The sequence below is a fragment of the Oncorhynchus mykiss genome, chromosome 7, assembly GCF_013265735.2.
Source record: "Oncorhynchus mykiss isolate Arlee chromosome 7, USDA_OmykA_1.1, whole genome shotgun sequence".
In the NCBI taxonomy this organism is placed as follows: Eukaryota; Metazoa; Chordata; class Actinopteri; order Salmoniformes; family Salmonidae; genus Oncorhynchus; species Oncorhynchus mykiss.
The window spans coordinates 58,253,131-58,276,662 of NC_048571.1; the positions used below are offsets into that span (position 1 = coordinate 58,253,131).

A 23,532-nucleotide genomic window follows, 5' to 3' on the forward strand; every position below is an offset into this window, starting at 1 on the left:
ATCATTTGCGCAACGCTCGGTACAAAGAGGTTATCTGCATTTTAAACCCTCTTCCAATATACATATGTCACAAATGATTGTGTCTGTTTAAATAAATGTACATGCACATACTATGCACATGATATTCCACATGTACAGTTTATGTAAAACCGTAAACTAAGAGTTTTTTACTTTATGTTTTGCTCAAATAAATGTGGGACCACTACGCGCGTGCGTAGTCAATGAAGTTAACGGCAGATACTCTTTGAGATCAACATTACAGCAGTCGTCCCCTGTCCTATATTATTAAAATAATATAATCCAGTGAGGTTGGCAAAGGGAAAAACGACAGGATTGTAGCAAAAATCGTTAAAGGTGGTGTTTTTTTACTTTATCTTGTTGCATCCGCAATCGTGTGTCTCATAGATAATAGAATAGGTACAAAAAGTTATCAGTAATGCACGGGTAAATTAGCACTGTAGCCATTTAGCTAGCTATTCTATTTAATTGACATTACAGAATTTACTTTGTATGCAACATTTACTCAACGTAGTGACAGTTTCACACTACAGGTAACTCATGTATGAAGCTTGCTAAAATGGCTACCTAACTAGTTACAGACGAAGCATTTGGCTAATTTAACAAAAAACTGCCTGGCACACAGTTCAGGGCTAGCAAGTCTCATTCCAAAGAGAGGACTGTTCCAATTGTAGGGCTGTTATAAATACACATAGGCCTACTCACCTCTTGCCGAGTTAGCTTACAAGGTGGTTAAAAAAAAAAACTAGTCTACTGATGAAGCATCAAGTAAAATAATACAAACATCCCAGTCAAAATCTGTAAATTTAAGGTAGAGATATGTTTTACATGGGCTTCATGTCAATATGCCTATGGCGGCCTTCCGCATCTGCGGAGGTCATCATCAGCCAATTAACGTTCATGAACTAAAAACTAATGTACCTTTCCATTTGGGTTTAATTCTATTTTATTCCTGTAAAATCAGGGGATTAATTAAAATTGTGCAATATGGTTTAATGAGTTTCAATTAACATCCTGTATGGTCAGTTCAAATGAACTTCACCCCAAACAACCCTGATACTCTTGTAGTGTATTGTCACCCTTTTTGCCCTTTCCTATCATCTGTATTTCTCTTCTATCTGTGTGTCCATCAACATTTCAGAGGTAGAAAGAACAGATGCTACAGGCTGGCAGTACAAAGGGCCTTTGTATATTCCACCAAGGCTCGCAAGATCAAATGACGTAACATGCGTATAGTAAGAGCATGGTCAGAAATATAGCCATGTCATTGATACATCTAATTTGATGTTCTAGCTATGCAATACCCTGGATCTATATGTGCACTCTTACATGTCATCAAGATCTCTCCTCTGTCATTATCATGTGCTTATGATAAATCAGCTACATGTAGATGTGTGCTATTGTGAGTGAGAACCTAAAACAATGCTTTTCACCAGCTTTGGATCTCACACATCGCGGCTGCTTCACGGGAGAACGGCATGAAGTACCCCACCTTTATGCACAACCTGGTGAACGTCAGTACAGTAGGCCAACAGCAGGGATCATCAACTAGATTCAGCCACCGGACAATTTGTTTTCTGGAGCGGATGGTCACAGGGCCGGAATATAATTACAAATAATTTGTAGACAGCAAATTGAACACAAGAAGCCCAAACAGATATAACATTTTACTAAAACATCATTTCAAATCTAGTTTACATTTGTATATGATCACATATAAACTAGTATGTGGACACCTGGTCATTAAAGATCTCATTTCAAAATTATGGGCATTCATATGGAGTTGGTCCCCCCCTTTGCTGCTATGAAAAAATCCACTCTTCTGGGAAGGATTTCCACTAGATGTTGGAAGATTGCTACTGGGACTTGCTTCCATTCAGCCACGAGCATTAGTGAGGTCAGGCACAGATTTTGGGCGATTAGGCCTGGCTCGCAGTCTGTGAGCTTGTGTGGCCTACTACTTGCTCCTAGACGTTTCCACTTCACAATAACAGCACTTACATTTGACCAGTGCAGCTCTAACAGGGCAGACATTTGTTGGAAAGGTGACATCCTAAGACGGTGCGACGTTGAAAGTTACTGAGCTCTTTAGTGCGGGCCATTCTACTGTCAATGTTTGTCTATGGAGATTGAATGGCTGTGTGCTCGATGTAATACACCTATCAGCAATGGGTGTGTCTGAAATAGCAGAATCCACTAATTTAAAGGGGTGTCCACATACTTTTGTCCAGTTAGTGCATCTCATGTATAGTTGTGCATGCATGGGAATACTTTGGAACAGATTTCAAAAATGTAAATCACTTGGAGCTGAATAGCTGGTATTTTTTACAGTCTTTCATGTCCAACTAAAAAATGTAATAAAAGTTGGGGGACCAAATAAAATCTCCCACGGGCCACCAGTTGGAGAACCCTGGCCTACAATATGTCTTAACCTATTTACCACACTATCTCTCCGTTCCAGCTTGTGATAATCTCTTGAGATTTGTGTCCATCCCTCCTCTTCTCTCCCCTTACAGAGTAGTGTTCTGAGCGACCTTGCCATCACAGAGCCTAAGTCATTCCTGTCTCTTGCAAAGCTGGTTAGGGTGAGGCAACAGGAGGGATTCGTTGCAGCGTTAGGCAATGTCAAAGAGCCTCCTGGTGTCGTCTCACTCATCGTCACACTACAGTGATTTAGCCACCTCCTCCACAGGCAATTGCAATTGACTCTATACCACATATTTGCTTATCTCAGCAAGGGCCCACACATCTAATAACCCAGTTTCCTTACTAGCAATACGACCAACACAGTGCTGCCCTGCCACGATATTACTCCCTTTCTGAATCATGGCTGCTGGAGAGATGTTGACGTAATCACTCCGCACCTCACTCAATATGATAGCATTCATAGGAGAGGTATGACTGACAGGGGAATACTTGGCCTTCATTTGTAATGCCTTGTGTCTATGTACATATGTGTGATTGGAAAATCATTGTCTACTAAATAAAACATTTTGCTACTTATTCAGTGTTCTGATGTTGTTGCTAATATTACCAAAAAAAATGATGCACTTTCTCCTCGAGAGATGACTCAATTTAGGGTTTTCAAGACAGACTACTAAAGGACTTCACCTAAGCAAGATCATTTTAAATTACTGTCCCAAGTAATTATAGTACTGTTACATAGACTGTTAATAAGTATTTAGTTCCTGTCAATGAATTTGTTCGAGAACGTTTTGAAAATATTCAGGTTTCCCTGAAATGCTACTGCAATGTATTACTTAAATCTAAACAGCTCTCAATGTAAGCTTATGTAAAATGCAATTAATTTAAAATGCGTTCTGTTGACAGAAGTACAAAAAAACTCCGCAAATGATGCAACTATCACATTCATTGTCTCAAATGGCCTTCCAGTGTGGTTATTCAGGGTTATTATAAGACTTACGTTTTAGACCACTGCGGCTACCATAGCCTCTTACGGATGGGCTATATGTTTGATCTCAACAAAGGACAAACTATCAGAGGAATAGTGTTTTTCCAAACCAATCAGCACGGGATAATTTTTAAAATTATTATTTATATTTATTGCGCTTATTCAAAGACTGCAGCATGACACGCGTGTGGAGGAAGTGTAGTGATAGACTGCCAAGCCTGATCACTTCCACCTGCCTGGGCCAGCAGTTTATTTTATGTTTTCTGGCTGCTCTGCCTGACTAAGGGGCAGCCTGAGGCGCCCTCAGAATTCCCAGTTCCAGCGCCACCCCCTCCACGGGTTGGCAGCTCCGGTGGTGGTGGCGATAAACCCAAGGACAAATTGAGCAATTTCGACCCAACAGGGCCAGCGCGAGCGACCCAGGCGGTAAAGAAGCTCGACAAGTCTAGTAAGTGTATTGCATGATAACTAGATTATATAGGACTGTGTAACTAGTAGCTAATTAGAGACATATTGGTAATCATTAAAGAACGAGCGATGCACCCGCAGCAGTGATGCTGATGCAACACCGGCCGGTGTTTTTACATAGCGTAATCTCCTAGCTAGTTTCCACTGTTATCTATCTAGTTAATTAGTCTTCATGACTGCTATCAGTAGGACAACACTATAGTAAACGAGAATGACATGTATCACATTGAACGTTGTGCTGCACGTTTTCATCCATGTTGGAAGTTGATCGAGAGTGCATTCAAGGTGAAAGGTGCAAAGGGTATTCCTTCATACAGTTCAGTTTGCCAGATAGTTCTAGTTACATTACATTTAGTATACCTTAATTCAGCCAGGTTTAAAACCTTGTATTACATTATTTTCCAGAACATTAAGTTGATTTTTCTGGAACTTCTAATCAGTTTGAATATAGTCTACTGTCATTAAATTAAATGTATGTCTCTTGAAGACCGAAATCAAGATACTGTTGCACTAAACAAGGCACATGCAGAGTAATGTGTAGGACACCAAATACATTGTACTATTAATCCAATATCTGATCATGCTATTTGTGTTCCCTCTGTGTGTGATGGTGGAAGGGGTATGAGGCAGCAGTGGAGCAGCTGAAGGGGGATCAGCTGCGTATTCAAGGGGAGGAGAGAAGAAAAACTGTCGGCGAGGAGACCAAGCAGCATCAATCGGTGAGGGAGCTGGTACTGAGAGGGTTTAGTGATACTGCAGAAGGGGTGATTGCGCAGTAGTATTCATTGTACTGCAGAGTATGGAGTCAATGATGGGCTCATAGCATGCATCATAATGCAGAGGTATGGGTAAACTGTAGAAGCAAGCATTTGCTTTGTAGTTGTTAGATGTCTTTGAGTTTGTAGAGAGTACAATTGTGTTGGTAAGTTTAGAGCTTGAAATTGTTTGCACAATTAGCTTTAATTCTGAAACAGGCTACAATGAGAGCTGGAGAGGAGCTTACATATAGGGGTTACATATCTGTCCACCAGAGGGCGACTAACATGTTACTATGGTTACCGTCTCCTCATATCCCTTTACAGAGAGCACAGTTCCAAGACAGACTTGCCAGACAGAGGTATGATCAACTCAAGCAACAGGTAAGACCAACTGCCATTAGCTGCAATATCTACTCAGTCCTGTTTAGGCTAGAAAGAAGTAGAGTGAAAATGCTGTGTCCACCTGACTGAGTGTCGCCTCTCTTCTGTGTCCTCAGCAAGCCCTGAATGAGGACAACCTTCGCAAACAGGAGGACTCTGTGCTTAAACAGGAGGCTATGAGGAAAGGTACTGACCCCGTATAATACAGTCACATAGCCTCCAGGAATATGGTTCTGCTTCGATTTTCACTGGTCATTATAGCCATATGGGGTCTGGCAATCACAAAATGTGTAAGGGATGATCAATAAGGGGGTATGTGTTCTATAGAGAAATAATGCATGCTCTAGAACAGGGGTGTCAAACTCAAATACCCAGTGGGCCAAAATGTAAAACCTGAACAAAGTCACGGGCCAACATTGAACAAATTAACCTTTTAATATGGACCCAAACAAGTTTTGCTTTAACATTGAATATGGAACAAGCATCGCTTATTACCATACAATATAGAATTTAATAGTGGAGACATGCAAAATCGAATTTCAAATGAAAAAACACATCAATGGCATTCATTTATTAAATAAATAAAATTTAAATAAAAATTGTATGCCTCTTTTCTATTTGCAGCCTTCTGATTTAAATACCAAAATAAAATTTTTCCACTGGCTAATAATTTTACAAATAAAATGATAATAAATCAATCAACCATTCAAGACCATGCCTTGTAGCAAGAAAAAGTGCATAAAGAAAATGTTAATTATTGCACACTGGTCTAATCTGATGTGCCCAAGCCAGATACCTGGCATCTCTTCTTGGATGCTAGTTCATCAATGTCTGGGCTCAAGCTCTGAGCTGAAGAAATCCTCAGTATCGAGCGAAGATGTTCATCAGTCAGACGTCTCCTGTGAGTTGTTTTGGTCATCTTCATCGAGGAGAAAAGTTGCTCGCATAGATAAGTGCTGCCGAACATGGAGAGCATCTGAGCAGCTTGGGTGCGGAGCTGAGGCATTGTGTCAGGGATGAACCGTGGAAACTGTGCGGCGCCCACAGCATCATACTTTGACTTCAGCGTGTCGTTGCACTGGAGTTCAATCAGCTCCATTTGGATGTTGGTTGGTGCATTTTCCACATCAACTGCGAAGGGATTACTAAGCAGTTCAAACTTGCATTTCTGGGCATCGAAGTTGGCAAATCGCCGGCTAAACTCAGCGGCGAGAACACTGAGTTTTTCAGCAAACTGTGCGCATGGGAACACGGCGGTAGAGATCTGCGCTTTTATGGATTGGCAGCAGGGAAAATGGCAAGGGTTTCCTTGCAGCATCTGATTCTCCCACAGGCACAGTTTAGTTTTGAAGGCCCTCACTGCAGCGTACATGTCTGTGATGATCCGCCCCTGAAGCTGCAGGTTCAGCGCATCGAGATGGCTCGAGATGTCACAGAGAAAGGCCAGCTCACACAGGAACTTTTGCTCCCGGAGCTCTGCTGTATCCTTCCCTTTGGTTTCCAGGAATTGACATATTTCCTCACGCAGCTCGAAACATCTGTTCAGTACTTTTCATCTGCTTAGCCATCTCACCTCTGTGTGATACGGCACGTCTGCGTATTCCGAACCACACTCCTCCAGAAAAGATTTAAACTGGCGGTGATTTAGACCTTTGGCTCTTATAAAGTTAACTACCTGTGTTACTGTGGTCATAACATGTTCCATCTTTAAGGCTTTGGCACACAGTGCTTCCTGATGTATGATGCAGTGGTAAACAGTTAGCTCACCTGCACAGTTCTCTTCCCGCATCTTCTCCCGAACCATGCCCACCAGTCCACTCTTTTTACCGCACATCGCTGGCGCACCATCTGTCGTTAATCCAACGAGTTTATCCCACGGCAGCTTTATTTCAGTTACACATTTGGAAACCTCCTCAAAGATTTCCTTTCCTGTGGTTGTGCCATGCATTGATTTGAATCCTAATAGCTCCTCCGTAACACACAGATTTGAGTCCACTCCACGGATGAAGACTGACAGCTGAGCAGTATCAGATGCGTCGCAGCTCTCATCCACAGCGAGGGAGAACACAACAAAATCTTTTCCCTTTTCCATCAGCTGGTCATACAGATTGGTGGCAAGATCACATGTGCGATCAGCTACTGTGTTCCTGCTCAGGCTCACGTTTGAAAATGCTTGTTTTTTCTCTGGGCATACGAGGTCACAAACCTTCATCATGCACTTTTTCATGATCTCTCCCTCATTAAAGGGCCGGGCTGATTTTGCGATCTCTGCTGCCACTATATAACTAGCCTTTACAGAGCCTCGCTTTGTGATGTGGCTTTTTTAAACATATTCTGTTGTGAAACCAAACTTCTTTTCATCTCCTCTACTTTCTGGCTCCTTTGAGTCATGTCCAGGTCCTTGTATTTGTCATGGTGTTTCGTTTCATAGTGTCGTCTAATGTTGTACTCCTTACTTACAGCCACGTTGACTCCACAAACAAGACAAACAGGTTTGTCTTTTACATATGTAAACAGATATTCTGCCTCCCACTTGTCCAGAAAGCTCCTGTTTTCTGCCTTTCTTTTCGCCATTTTTGGGAAGGGTTAGCTCTCTGACAGTTGTAGCGTCTATGTTGCTATGACTACTGTCACAGAGGAGAGAGCGTTTCTGGGTCCTGTCCTGATTGGCGCGCGAAAACAGCAGAGCATTATGGGATTCGTAGTATTAGTGGTGAATGCGCTGTATAATACCGGCGGGCCAGCTCTAGTAGTAATTTGGTATTGTCTCGCGGGCCAAATATAATTACCCCGCGGGCCAAATTTGGCCCACGGGCCAGAGTTTGACACCCATGCTCTAGAATGTCCTTCAAGCCAATAAGAAACAAGTATTCAACAATGCTATGGTATAATGATATTATATCCACGGATTTACCCGCTCCACATAGCAACAATCGAGCACGAGATGCAGCTGAGGCACAAGAATGAGCTGCTACGTGTAGAGGCAGAGTCTAAAGCACGTGCATGTGTTGAACGGGAAAACGCAGACCTCATCCGCGAGCAGATCCACTTCAAGGCAGCAGAGCACAGACTATACGGTGAGACAGACTTAGTGTATTACATTACAGACCATACAGAAAGATACTATATTGGATACCTGACTGTCTTTGTATATTTCAGGACTGCAGGTGCTGTGTTTGGGGAAGGATTCCAGGCCTTTGTGTCAGACTGGGATAAAGTCACAGCTACGGTGAGACCTGCCTTCCACTCTATTTCCTCATTTATGTTCATTAATATGCAAACTGCCAATGACTCCTAAATAAGTACCTGATATCTTAAAGGTTTATTTATATCTGATCTAAGCTGTTGTTGGAGTGTCTCTAAATGTAGTGTATTTGTTCCCTCACACCACTAGGTGACAGGACTGACCCTGCTGGCTGTGGGTGTATATTCTGCCCGGAACGCCACAGCTGTGGCAGGGCGCTACATTGAGGCCCAGCTCGGTAAGCTCTCATTGGTCAGAGACGTCTCGCATCACTGTGGCGGAGGCAATCAAGCACCCCACCAAGAGAGAGCGGCCCTGCTGTGCATTGTAGAAGTCCTGTGTCTGATGCTTTTTGTGTTTTATTTTTACATTTTTTTTATTGCAAGTAAATTAAGTTAGCTAAACACGTATGTAGAAGTACTATGAAGTGATGGCGAGGTACATTTTCTTATTTTTCCTCTCTTATAGATTTCAAAGTGCCTGACAAGCAAACCTCAGGATGCCCTGGAGGGAGTAGTGCTCAGTGTGAGTACCAACACTCAGCACACACCTGAGCACCAGAGAGTCAGTCATACCTTATACAGTCTCAACACAACTATACCTGGGAGATATTATACCCAGCACATGTATTAAAGAGACATTAATAGAGAATGCTGTGTACACATCTTGTGTAGAGTGAATATATGTTTTTGCAGCCCTGCTTTGAGACAAAATGTTGATCTCCCTGATATGAATGATTCCCTCCACTCCCCACAGCCTAACTTAGAAGAGTGTGTATGTGACATCGCCATAGCAACTACGAACACACGGCAGAACAAGGGGCTCTACAGGAACATCCTCATGTACGGCCCCCCAGGTACTGGAAAGACGCTAAGGTAGGCCCCTTACAGAATCACCTTGACTTTGACAAGAGGTGATATGTTGGTAACTGTCTCTCTGTGGTTTGAGTAGAAGCTAGCCGTGCACTCTGGGATGGACTATGCCATCATGACGGGTGGAGATGTGGCGCCCCTGGGCCGTGAGGGCGTCACCGCCATGCACAAAGTCTTTGACTGGGCCAACACCAGTCGCCGTGGGTATGCTACCCTCACTTTCAGTGCTATCATACTATTGATAGAACTTAATGTAAATGTAACCATGATATAACCATGTAACGTAAGTATCTACATAATATACATTTTAACTTGCCATAAACAGACATGCACTTGAAATGATATACAGAGAACGAATTAAGACCAGTGCAGCTCTGCTAATGCCATCCTGTGTCCTGTCTGACACAGCCTGTTGCTGTTTGTTGATGAAGCCGATTGCATTCCTTTGCAAGAGATCTACCGTAAGTGTGTTGTGTACAACCTGGGATCAAATACATATGTATTTGAGTATCTGGTATTTAAAATACCCTTTTCTGTGTGTTTGAGTATTTTACAATACACAGGCCAAAACAATAACTTTTATTTGAGTATTTAAATGGTTATTTGTAAAAAATAAAATTAGTACTCTACCAAATTGTATTTGAGAGTATTTTCAAATACCTCTCTTAAATACTATTTTCAAATATCTGGATTAAATGCATTTTCAAATATATATTTATTTTTTATTTTCAAATACTTTCCAAGTGCATTTCCAAATAAAGTAAAATATTCAACTACTTGCCTTTTCAAATATAAGATATCTGAGTACTTCGAATGTATGAAAGTAATTGAGCTATTTCAAATACTATTTGAACCCAGGTATTTGTATCTTCCTGTATTGAAATGATAGCAAAAACAAAGATCTTGTTGAAATATTGGAAAATAAAATTCAAGGTTTGTGTCTTTTTGTTTGCAGGAGAAGATCAGTGAAGAGCTCAGAGCAACTTTGAACACATTCTTTGAACACATTCCTGTACCGCACTGGAGAGCAGAGCAACGTCAGTCCTCATTCACTCTAAATTCACCATATCTATGCCAATACCCTGAAATCTGATGTACAAACTTCCTCAAATACCACAGCATTCTAACCCTAGTAGCCCACTGGTGTGTTGTCTTCCTCCAGGTTCATGATGCTGGCTAGTATGGTGCTGGCTAGTAACCAGCTGGAGCAGTTTGACTGGGCCATCAACGACCTGCCGGGTCCTGATGAGAGGCTGGTGTACATGTACTTTGACAGGTACGTGCTTGAGCCTGCCACAGAGGGGAGACGGTGAGTCATACAGCGTTACGCCCACACAGCACAGCAGCACAGGTTTAAATAGGGCACTCTCACAAGCACACACACACTGGGATGTATAATGGAACAAGTTCTAATGCCAAGTAATTAACTACTCCCAGACATACTTGGAGTCATCCACATTCCTTGACACACACACACACCTACCCACGCACACATGTGGACGGGCATTAACTTTTGAGTGCCTGGGTGGAAGGAGGCCCCTCTCTATTTTTCTTCAAAATAAGCTCTGGCTGTGGAGTGTCAGGAGCAGGTGTCCCAGCAGTAAGCAGCAGCAGGATCCCAGTCAGCCGTAGCCATGCTGAGTCACTAATTACAGTGGGGCTTTGAGGGCCTGAGAAGCAGAGGGGCAGGGGGAGATTTACACACCGGGCACAGGAAGCTGGACCAGGCTCAACAACACTCAGACAACCGAGCCAGCTGGTGGAGGGAGCTTGGCCACTTAAGGAGTGGCTACCCAGATAAGAGTCAGACAAACCTCATAACGCAGACCTGTTTCCATTTTGCCAGACAGGTTGTCATTCAGATCCGTATCTGTCTGTAATCCCTCTCTATGTTCCATGTTCCTCTGTCTCTGTTTGTCCCTGCAGGAGAATGAAGCTGGCTCAATTTGACTATGGTCAGAAGTGCTCAGACATCGCTGAGCGGGCAGAGGGCATGTCGGGCAGAGAGATCTCTAAACTGGGCGTGGCCTGGCAGGTATGTGATGCGATTCCCCTGTTGTTCATAGGTCAATGCTTTCTGCTGAGCTTTTTGAAACGATAACAACCAGAATTGTCCAATTATGCCAATTTGACATAAATGATTTGTTGTTAGGAGAGCCTGTGTAGAGGGTCATAGATAGATGAAAGGTTAGGGATGGCCACAGCAGGCAATTCTGACCCAAGGTGATTTGGTTACCAAGGAAGTCCAGACCCATTTATTCTCCCAACTATTTATAGAAGCAGAGCTGGGAAGTGGATCACTATGTATGTCACTGTTCCTCCCCTTCTGCTGTGTCATGTTCATCTCTCCTGTGAGACTCATTCTGTGGACAAGAACTGTAATGATCAAATATTTTATTTAGATTTAATGTAATAATGAATGTATTCTATGTCCTCCTGTAGGCGGCAGCATACTCCTCAGAGGACGGCGTCCTAACGGAGCCCATGATTGATGCTCGGGTGGACGACGCCGTGCGGCGGCACCTCCAGAAGATGGACTGGCTGCACGGGGAGGCTGGGGCCAAGTGCACAGCCTCTCCCAGCACTGGACCAGTAGACAGAAGCAATATAGGCTCTACTTCTATGGGAGCCACCACAGCCTCATGAGTACTCAACCCGGTCCTGGACATGGACAGCAGACCAGAGACCCCTGTCAAGTGGGAGGAGCTGGAATTGGAGGTGCCTCTACCTGCAGAATCAGCCCCACCTTCCTCAGACAGTACCACCCTGCCTGCGGAGGAGGGGACTTTCCCGGCCAAAGGGGAGGGTGTCGAAGCAGTGGTAACACCTTGGGGGGGAGGGGTAGAGGGTGTAGCCCAAACTGATGCAGCCCCTAGCAGTGAGGGTGGGACAGAAACTCCTCCCAAGGATGGGACTCAAGTTTAACATTAGGGGAAGGAAGAAAGAGGGTTGCTTTTTGGGATTAATGGGTTTACAGGAGGACGCCTCTTGTTCCTCCTGACTGTCTGTATACGTCTGTCTGACTGAAAGAGATGGGGGACGGGGAGGAGGGATGGAGGCACTAACAGATCATGAAACAATCCTGGAGAGGTTGGAGAGCTGTGAAAATACATGATTTGTATTAAAAGTATACTTTATATGGAAACACTGTCTAATAATATTAATGTTGATGTTGATGTGGACTGTAAGAGATGATACTCTATTATTCAGATGGTGTGGATGAAAATAATCCAGGTTTCTTACAATGGCTGCACCTATGTTAATAATTGTAAAAATCATGTGACCAACAGATGGTGATGAACTATATCTTGAACCTGTGTAATGATACACCAGGACTCCGTCACTGTTAACCTCCAGTGGTCCGTTTTAATGAAATAACCATTTAATTTTTACAACACCGATGTCTGCACAGAGGGATGGGGGTGGGCTGGGGAGGTGCAGGGAAGTGAAAGGGTGCTACATCCCGCTCCCTAGAGACTAATTCATAAGGGAGGAACACTTAGGATCCCATTGGGTTACAGTCCTCATACAGTATCACTCTTCAATGCCATGACAAGAGCATGTTGCACCTGTGATATGAGTAAATACACCACAGGCAGTCCCTTTCAAAGCTACTATTATGGAGGCACTCTACAGCTGGCTGTTCAGTGTGAAGTATTTTGGCAACTATAAAGAGTTCCTGAGTGTTACCTTCCTTCTTGGAATTTCATCTCCAAGTTTCCATGGTGATGACCCTCTGGACCAAATATCAAATAAAACCTTTAACCCCTTAACAACACACATACACAACAGTGCCATTCCTAATGGCTCTTTAATGTTGGCACACTACATATACTGTACACACCACACAGTTAGATGAGCAGGCAGCATTTATGTTCTCTTCCACACCCCAAATAATGTGTAATTATTGACATCAATAACCAAGAAAGAAATGACACCCACCCACGAAAAATACATTCCCTCGGCCCCTTTCAGTACAGCTTTCACATGCCAAGTTTTTAAAATAGACAAAGTACTACCAATACACAAATCCCTCTCAAAATTTGACCACCCTCAAGAAAATAAATATTTTTATTTCAAAATGGGGATATTCAGGCAAAATAAACAAACTGTTCTACAAACGGACAAACCCCAAGCAAAATATACACCCTATCCCCACTTCTAGCAAAATTCACATTCTAAAACCAAATATATATATACTATTTTGAAAAACTGACACACTTTTATCAAATTGCTAACCCCACTACTAACTGGACCCTCAATTACCTACATCCTTTTACATGAAATCATTTCTAGTCAAGAAAAATATGGACGGTGAGGAGTTTTGCACTGTGTGTGAAGGCCATTGAGCCAGTGGCAATAAGAAACAGTATGGTTTGAAGGGTATATCTTGAATAGTCTTTGTTTAGCTGCCCTTGTGTCTGGTTGGTCAGTTGTCAGCAAGTCTCAGTCTATGGTCTCAGCCAGTCCAATGCTCTCAGAGGTGGCGTGGGCTGGGGTGTCCGTTGTGGTACAGCTTCTGCTTAATGTGCACCATGTTCCCACTTGAGTCCTCTAGCTTTCTCATGTGCACCCTTCTTCCCAGGTTACAGAAGCGGGGAACCCATGACCAGGAGAACGCATCTGGACACAGTAAAGGAAAAAAATATGTGGGTTGGGGAAGATGTACGACATTGACTGAAAGATTAAAGATGTGTCCTCCAGTTAGTTTGTGTGTGAGTGTGCATGCATGTTTTTCACTTGCTGGCTCTGGGATTCAAGAGAGCCACCTCTCGGTTACTGGTGAGAGGGGGGATTGAGAGAAGACGAGACCACTCCACCAAACTACTAAAGCCCACAGACTTTTCACAAGATAGACAGAATTAAATAACATGAATTTAATATGTGAGATGGAAGGGAGAGATAAATACTGAATTTTAGGGAGAGGGAGAGGGATTACAAATCTATACAGAGAGAGGAGAAAGAGAAATCACAAGACACTGAAACATTGCAGTAAATCTACTCTGAACAGTCTAGTCTACTCTACTCTGAACAGTTTTAAAACCACAGACATTCAAATAAACGCTGTGTGTGTGTGTGTGTGCATTAGAGGAAAGATCAATTTGAAAAGACATGAAGCTATACATGACTAATTTCTACACCAACCAACTCCATCACTTCATACACGGCAAGCAGCTCTGGCTGGGAATTATACTAATCCCACAACTAGATAGAGAAATATGAAGAGAAAACTCTACACACAGAAAAAAACTGTGACTAGACTAAAGGGGAAGAATGTATGATGACTTTATCAGTGCCAACAGTTTAATGTAGAAATCTGAGGAGGGGGGGGGGGGGGCTCCCACTGTCATATATAAGCCTGAAAAACACTGATCCAAAAGGAATTTTAGGAAATCAAAAGAGAAACAGCAGCAAGCTGGGGAATATTGTGATAAAGTGGGTCAATGGCTGAGTCACACTTATAAAAAGTCATTGAACCGTAGACAGGTTTACACACTGTACTGTAGTCTCCGGAACAGAGGCTGCCCACGATACTGCAGTTTTCATCAAACAAGGCTAATTCAAAGTTGAGACATCACACCTCTGCACCTTTACACATTTGTTCTCCTATACATTCCCTTACTTATCCAAAGAACATCCTATTTTTACCCCCACCCCATGAACAAAAAATCTGTATTCCTTACTAACTTTCTACTGCTGCTATTTTTGAAACTCAAAGCTGTGCCAGGCTTTTGAGACCAGCTCCCCATAGATTGTCTCTCTGCCTCTCGGAGCCGGCCTGTGGTGTTGTGTCCCCCTGCTGACTCACCATGGTGCTGTTTGGCCCTCCAACGTCTGAGGGCAGCGTGCAGCGCCCCATCCAGGCACAGCAGCAGCCAGCTTAGGAGGAAGCCCAGCAGCAGCCCCAACATCAGGTCCAGCTCCTGCTTGGTCACACTGTCACTCACAAAGTAGTTCTCTGCAGAGTCCACCAGAGACTGGTCCCCATCATACGGGATCACATAGTGTACATGGTGCCTGAAGCCCAGAGGGAGGTGACAGAGGGAGAGGGGAGGCGGGGAGGTGAGGAGACAAGGAGAATAGAGAAGGGAGCAGGACACGTGGAGCGGGGAGGGAGGAAAAGGGGAGGGAGTAGAGCGAGAGAAGAGAGGAGGGACAGGAGGATGGGGGGGAGTAAAAAGTGCATTGAGGAAGATACAATGACATAAGGGAGTAATTAAATCTACCATACAAAGACTGTATATGGTTAGGCTATGTGTGGTTCTATATACAGTGCCTTGCGAAAGTATTCGGCCCCCTTGAACTTTGCGACCTTTTGCCACATTTCAGGCTTCAAACATAAAGATATAAAACTAAATTTTTTTGTGAAGAATCAACAACAAGTGGGACACAATCATGAAGTGGAACGACATTTATTGGATATTTCAAACCTTTTTAACAAATCAAAAACTGAAAAATTGGGCGTGCGAAATTATTCAGCCCCTTTACTTTCAGTGCAGCAAACTCTCTCCAGAAGTTCAGTGAGGATCTCTGAATGATCCAATGTTGACCTAAATGACTAATGAGGATAAATACAATCCACCTGTGTGTAATCAAGTCTCCGTATAAATGCACCTGCACTGTGATAGTCTCAGAGGTCCGTTAAAAGCGCAGAGAGCATCATGAAGAACAAGGAACACACCAGGCAGGTCCGACATACTGTTGTGAAGAAGTTTAAAGCCGGATTTGGATACAAAAAGATTTCCCAAGCTTTAAACATCCCAAGGAGCACTGTGCAAGCGATAATATTGAAATGGAAGGAGTATCAGACCACTGCAAATCTACCAAGACCTGGCCGTCCCTCTAAACTTTCAGCTCATACAAGGAGAAGACTGATCAGAGATGCAGCCAAGAGGCCCATGATCACTCTGGATGAACTGCAGAGATCTACAGCTGAGGTGGGAGACTCTGTCCATAGGACAACAATCAGTCGTATATTGCACAAATCTGGCCTTTATGGAAGAGTGGCAAGAAGAAAGACATTTCTTAAAGATATACATAAAAAGTGTTGTTTAAAGTTTGCCACAAGCCACCTGGGAGACACACCAAACATGTGGAAGAAGGTGCTCTGGTCAGATGAAACCAAAATTGAACTTTTTGGCAACAGTGCAAAACGTTATGTTTGGCGTAAAAGCAACACAGCTGAACACACCATCCCCACTGTCAAACATGGTGGTGGCAGCATCATGGTTTGGGCCTGCTTTTCTTCAGCAGGGACAGGGAAGATGGTTAAAATTGATGGGAAGATGGATGGAGCCAAACACAGGACCATTCTGGAAGAAAACCTGATGGAGTCTGCAAAAGACCTGAGACTGGGACGGAGATTTGTCTTCCAACAAGACAATGATCCAAAACATAAAGCAAAATCTACAATGTAATGGTTCAAAAATAAACATATCCAGGTGTTAGAATGGCCAAGTCAAAGTCCAGACCTGAATCCAATTGAGAATCTGTGGAAAGAACTGAAAACTGCTGTTCACAAATGCTCTCCATCCAACCTCACTGAGCTCGAGCTGTTTTGCAAGGAGGAATGGGAAAAAATTTCAGTCTCTCGATGTGCAAAACTGATAGAGACATACCCCAAGCGACTTACAGCTGTAATCGCAGCAAAAGGTGGCGCTACAAAGTATTAACTTAAGGGGGCTGAATAATTTTGCACGCCCAATTTTTCAGTTTTTGATTTGTTAAAAAAGTTTGAAATATCCAATAAATGTCGTTCCACTTCATGATTGTGTCCCACTTGTTGTTGATTCTTCACAAAAAAATACAGTTTTATATCTATGTTTGAAGCCTGAAATGTGGCAAAAGGTCGCAAAGTTCAAGGGGGCCGAATACTTTCGCAAGGCACTGTACTTTGCTGTAGTGCTGTGTGTGGGTGAGTGGGATGGTTGGATGGATGGGGTTGGGTGGGCGTGCTGCTGTCAGCCCCATCATTGAGCGGTGAACAGCTGCAGCTGGAGGGCAGCACAGGAAACGCATCACTAACAGCTGGCCTCACTGCCCCATGGGAGGTGGGGCATGGGGGGTGCATGTGGACCAGCCCCCTCTACCACTTGGCTGCAGGAATCACCTCCAGTAGAGAGAAACCATAGCAGCAAGAAGAGTGTTGACGTGGGCAACCACTGGACAAAAACTTGTTGGATCAATGTGGTTTCCACATAATTTCAACCACAACTACAATGTGATGACGTTGAATCAACATTGAAAACTGATTGGATTTTCAAAAAGTAATCAACGTAAGGGAATTTAGTATTTTTTTCACCCAACTTTTAACCTAAATCCAATGACGTGAATGTTGAATTCTCGTTAGTTGACAAGTCAAACAAAAACTAGACAGTAAAACTGCGTCTGTCCCCAGTGGCCAGAGAGTTGCAAGGGAGAAAGGTACTGTATGTGCCAACAAAAAAAGGAGGATGTGGAGAGCACAAACAAACAAGTCAATCAATATAGTATAATATCAATTAATCAATCAATGTGCATGAGAAAGCAGAGATACCAAAACAAACTATTCTTAAAATCAACATGCAACAAAGCATGCTGGAAAATATAATAATGAGGCAACTCCCACATCTTTTTCTATCTGAGTGAGTAAACGGAAACCTTAGGAGTTGATGGAAAACTTGACAAGTGACGTGTTTTAATAAACTAATTAGACACATTTTGGCAGTCTTGTTACAAAAGTTTGAACAGAAATGAAATGGTTCGTTGGATCAGTCTAAAACTTTGCACATGCACTAATGCCATCTAGTGGCCAAAATCTAAATTGCACCTGGGCTGGAATAATACATTATGGCCTTTCAAACCTGATGGTACAAAATTCAAAAGGCACTCACACATCTGAGCAATCTTATTTGCAGGTGCATGGCAAGGATTGAACAAGATGAAGGAAAAAGGAAACCGCACACTGCTCTTGATAGTATCACTGATCTTTAATAAGCTTACGTATCGGCCACATGGCCTTCGTCAGAGCTTTGTTGATTTTTTAAAATTTGCATCCTTATGTAGACCTGGCCCCACCCACATTCGTTTTACACATCGAAGGGGGTTGGAGGCAAAGGAAAAACAAATAAGTGCTACCAAATATAACAATATGCATTTCATAAATATTACAAAAGTGTATAAATAAGGCGTATTGAACACGTCTGTAAAATCTCAATGGGGACATAGTAAGTTTTCATTAGTCACTGGGTACATCGTATGAAAAACGTCAGAATAATCTACAAAAGACACATATGTCATGTTCTAATTCACAACATAACATGCATAGGCATTTCATCATGAAGTCCTTTAGGAAATAATGTCTGAAGGGTGAAAATCCCAAAACATTATCTTTTACTCAGAGTATTATTAATATCTCCTCCCCTGTCTGATATCTTAACTTTCTCTATGCTACAAAATCTAAAAGGTGGAAATGTCATGCTTCAGGTCAGTGAAGTGTAATGTGAAATGTAATAGGGCTTGCTCTAATCTGGAGCAAGCCCTATTAAACAACCTTATCTCAAAACCTGAATATGAATGTTTTTGCTGCAAATGTGCCATACGTCCATGCTTATACATTTTACCGAAATTACACAAACTTAAAACACGACAAGGCAACTATCCAGGCAGACCAGTGGTTGCAGGAATAGGCTCAATGCTAGAGCCATTGTCGAACTTTGTAGGCTCTTTTATTAACAAGGTTGTCCACTACCGGCAAATCTATTTATTTTGCCCATCGAAATGTTAGCTATTAAAATTAGATCCAGCAATAACATCAAAGGCCTAGAAATCCAGAGCTTAAAAACAAAAGGTGTCATTGTACGCTGATTATTTATGTTTTTTCTTTTAAATCCTAAATTTGGATCCCTCCACATAGATGATATAGATAATTTTCCTAATCTCTCTGGATTACAACCAAATTATGATCTATTGGATCACAAAAAAAGTTTACCAATAAAATGCTCTGACGGTGAAGTGACATACTCGGTATTCATATCCCGAAAGAAAGAAATTCTCACTGAAATGGATTTTAATAGAAAGTTGACAAAAATAGATAAGATCTTGCTACCGCGGAAATGAAAATACCTGTCTATTTGATGAACAAAAAAAATCGCCCTGATTAACTCTTTAGTCATATCCCAGTTGACCTATTTGCTTATGGCCTTGCCTACACCTAGTGACTTTAAAAAAAATGATATGAGCAAAAAAACATTCCTTTTTTTATGGAAAGGCAAGCCAGACATAAAACGGGCCTATTTATATATTGAATATGAATTCGGAGGGCAGAAGTATTAAATATTAAAGCATAAGACCTCTCACTAAAGGCTTCAGTCATACAAAAAGTATACTTCAATCCAAACTGGTTCTCTAGCAGATTAGTAAGAATATCTCACACAATGTTCAAGAATGGCCTTTTCCCCTGTATTCAGACTACAACCTCTCACTTTTGGTTATTTGAAAATGAAATGAACTCCAAAATATCACTATTTTTCAAACAAGATATAGAAAGTTGGTTGCAATTTCAGTTTAATCTACCAGAAAAGATAACAAATATTACAACAAATATTATGGTTAATCTAAAATGTACTAATTGATAAAAAAAAAAATATATATATATTTTGGGAAAAAAATAAAAGGTATAATCTTTGGAAATGATATCATCAGGCCTGGTCTGCTCTACTCAAAATTACAGCCAACTAATTTCAGCATTACCAACCAAATGGAAGAGGCAAGTGGAAGGGGGATAAAGTAAGGAACTTGTCTGTCGGACTTGCATTAAAAACTAAAATTGGCTAAATTGTGATAAATAAAGAAATACACCAGTTTCATAAAATCTCAAAAATTGAAAAAATTGAAAAAAAGGGGATAATCCTTAAGAGGTTATCTATTTAGCAGTCTGGCTATTTAGCAGTCTTATGGCTTGGGGGTAGATGCTGTCTCGGAGCCTGTTGGTCTGAGAACCGATGCTCCGGTACCGTTTGTCAGATGGTAGCAGAGTGAACAGTCTATGGCCTGGATGGCTGGAGTCTTTGGCAATTTCTCAGGCCTTCCTCTGACACCGCCTGATATAAAGGTCCCAGATGGCAGGGATCTCGGCACCAGTGAGGTGCTGGGCTGTCCGCACCACCCTCTGTAGCGCTTTGGGGTCAATGGCGGTGCATTTGCCATACCAAGTGGTGATGCAGCCAGCCAATATGCTGCTGTATAACTTTTTGAGGATCTGAGGGCCCATGCCAAATCTTTTCAGACTCTTGAGGGGGAAGAGGCGCTGCCGTGCCCTCTTCATGACTGTGCGGGGGGGGGGGGGGGGGGGGGGGGTATGTCCTTAGTAATGTCCTTAGGTTATGTCCTTAGTAATGTCCTTAGGTCGAGAACTTGGAGTTCTCGACCTGTTCCAGAACAGCCCAGTCCCCTCTTTCTCCTATAGTCCACAATCAGCTCCTTGGTCTTACTAACGTTGAGGGACAGGTTGTTGTCCTGGCACCACACTGCAAAGTCTCTGACCTCCTCCCTTTAGGCTGACTCATCGCCATCGGTGATCAGGCCTACCACCATCGTCTCGTCAGAAAATCTTGATGGCGGAGTCGTGCGTGGCCATGCAGTCGTGGGTGAATGAACAGGGAGTACAAAAGGGGACTAAGCACACACACACCTGAGGGGCCCCTGTGTTGAGGGTCAGCGTGGTGGAGGTGTTATTGCGTACCCTCACCACCTGGCAGCAGCCGTCAGGAAGTCCAAGATCCAGCTGCAGAGGGATGGGTTCAGTGCAATTGAGATTGTGTCATCTTTGGATTTGTTGGGTCAGTACACAAATTGGAGTGGGTCTAGGGTGTCTGGGATGATGGTATTGATGTGTGACATGACCAGCCTTTCAAAGCACTTCATAAGTACAGATGTGAGTGCTACAGGGCGATAGTAATTTAGGCAGGTTACATTGGAGCTCATGGGAGCAGTGGTGGTCAGTTTGAAACATGTTGGGATTACAGACAAGGATAGATCTATCTTGCACTGACCCTACGCACACTCACTAGACTATATACTGTATACAAACCATATACACACTCACACACATGACATTGACACTCTCACACAAAACCCACACACATTCACATACACTGCATACGCACACACACATAACACGCACATGCAGACCGACACAACACAAGCACACATACATACACACACTTTTACAACCATAATTTTCTGCTGCTGCTCTTGTATTTAGGTTACTCTTATTATTATCTATCACTTTACCTTGTCTTTATGTACATATCTACCTCAAATACCTCTGGTACTAATCTGGTACTGATCTGGTACTGGTACTGCCTGTACATAGCTCCATTCCTGTGTATTTTATTTTATTCCTCTTGTGTTACTATTTTATTTGTTATCTTTAAACTCTGCATTGTTGGGAAGGGCTCCTAAGCAAGCATTTCACAGTAAAGTTCAGATCAGTTGTATTCGGCACCTATGACAAAAATACATTTGTTTTGAGATAAATAACTTACATTTTCTAAACTAATCCAATCTGTCACTTGGATTTATTGCACCCATTGCTGAGATGGTTGTTCCAGTTTAGATATTTTAGGTAGTCGTGTTTGTTTAGTCCTTCACCATAGCAGTCATTCTGAGTGCAGGTTGTGGGTGATAAAATAGTACAATTCTTGGGTATTCTCCCTCTGTCTGGATTCCGATAGGAATTACTAATCACTTCACAAACCAGCATGATGTGTCCCATGAGCCAGGATTTTCAAACCACAATGTCAATAACTAGGTCATAACTAAAGGTCTTATGAGATTAAATGTATAATTTGTCTTCATAAAGGGTTTACTTTTCATTTTAACACATTCACATAGACAGTCACCAGGTGAACGCTTCAGGAATATAAGTGATTGAATGCAACAACCATGCCTCTGTCACTATCAAATAGAGTCATTGGTGGGTATCTCTCACATTCACTTGAAAGGCATGCTGGGAAGAATGCAAATATGACTTTACCCTACAGTGTTAAAATAATACCCCCAGTGTTAAGTGTTTAAAACCGTAACGCCCTGTGCTGAATACACGTGTTCATGTGTTTAAAAGGGTTACAGCGAATGATGCGTTTAAAAAGTGTTACAGAAATGTGTTTAGTTATGTGCTCAGATCCTAAACACTTGCTTTTGCAGTGTACTTTTAAACAAACTGTTTATGTATGCTCTTGTTTTGCATAACATTAAATCACATTATTTTGGAAAGTTTGTTTTACCTTCCACAGTTGCAATGGCAGACGTGATCCTCCCCTCGTAAATGTGGTAAAATATAGTTGTGAAAGCGGTCCAGTAGCGCGTTCATGTCCTTTAGACACTCTACAGCCTGAAAAGAACCACTGAAGTCAACTGGGACAAAACAAGCCGCATTCCCATAACAGCATATGTTTCCCGAGTTCTCAGGTAGATGACACACAAAAATGTAAATTCTAAAAATATTTAAGTATAGTTACTCCAGAAAACAATGTTTTCCTTGACAGTTTAGTGATTGTTTCGCCTCATGTAGGCCATGTTGATGTCTAGGTCGTTTGAAATATCCATTTGACAGCTTTGAACAGATTCAATTGTTACACATAAGGGAGTGTGGGGAATGAGGATAACGGTGTTCTTCTTACCATCACAAATAAATCCCCCAAAATCATAAAGATCGTGGCGGTTATGCACTATTGAATCAAAACTTCCAGTTTGTTGCTTTCCCTCCAGAACTATCCTGTGATACCTGTGCCAAAAACAACACCCTGAAGTGAAGGCGCTCATGGATGCAGCATCAGTGTCCAACTACCCATCATTGCATCGTCTATCCGATGTTCCTTTCTCCGCGACATGAGGAGATGAGGACCAGTCTCATTTTCGCTCCCTTTTGAAAAGCACTCTGTGCACCAGCGAAGATGGTTAATCGAGGTGCGTGCAACGGGGAGGCGTGGTGTGAAAGCTGTAGCGTATGTCAGAAAAATGATTGTTAGGCTATTCCAGAGCACGGCACAGTTGATATCAGGACGAAGTCGCGATCCATGCGTTGCTGTGATGCCAGCCACTGCACATTTTCTGGTGTAGCCTATTTACCTGGACGCATCCACTAGCATTAGGCAAGGAATCATCGATTCGTGTTTTCTTCTCCAATCAGGTCGTTTTCCGTGTTAGCTCCCTCTAGCAGGTGTTTGTTCATTGTCAGGCTATCTATCATTTCTCATAGTCCGACAGGATAGGCTACTTTGGCCCAGCTGAAAGAGAATACGGAGCCTCCCACTGTGCATTCCAGTTGATAATAGCGGAGGCATTTTTGGACTCCTTCAGAGAAACAAATTATAGGCTGAATCAATTTCCACCCCA

The 23,532-nt window shown here is 42.5% G+C and overlaps 1 protein-coding gene and 1 pseudogene across 1 annotated transcript; one reads left to right on the forward strand and one right to left on the reverse strand.

The window, feature by feature from the left end:
- Positions 1 to 1,496: 1,496 nt before the first annotated feature.
- LOC110528978 lies at positions 1,497 to 12,366 on the forward strand (annotated as a pseudogene).
- Positions 12,367 to 13,604: 1,238 nt separating this feature from the next.
- On the reverse strand, positions 13,605 to 23,465 carry LOC110528063 (transmembrane protein 240-like). The gene is made up of 4 exons (XM_021609854.2): positions 22,818 to 23,465; positions 22,422 to 22,528; positions 14,963 to 15,171; positions 13,605 to 13,776 (listed from the first exon to the last, which is right to left on the reverse strand). Exons 1-4 carry the CDS (start codon positions 22,842 to 22,844, stop codon positions 13,631 to 13,633), a joined length of 489 nt encoding a protein of 162 aa, XP_021465529.2. The 5' UTR covers positions 22,845 to 23,465; the 3' UTR covers positions 13,605 to 13,630.
- Between the last annotated feature and the right edge of the window lie 67 nt (positions 23,466 to 23,532).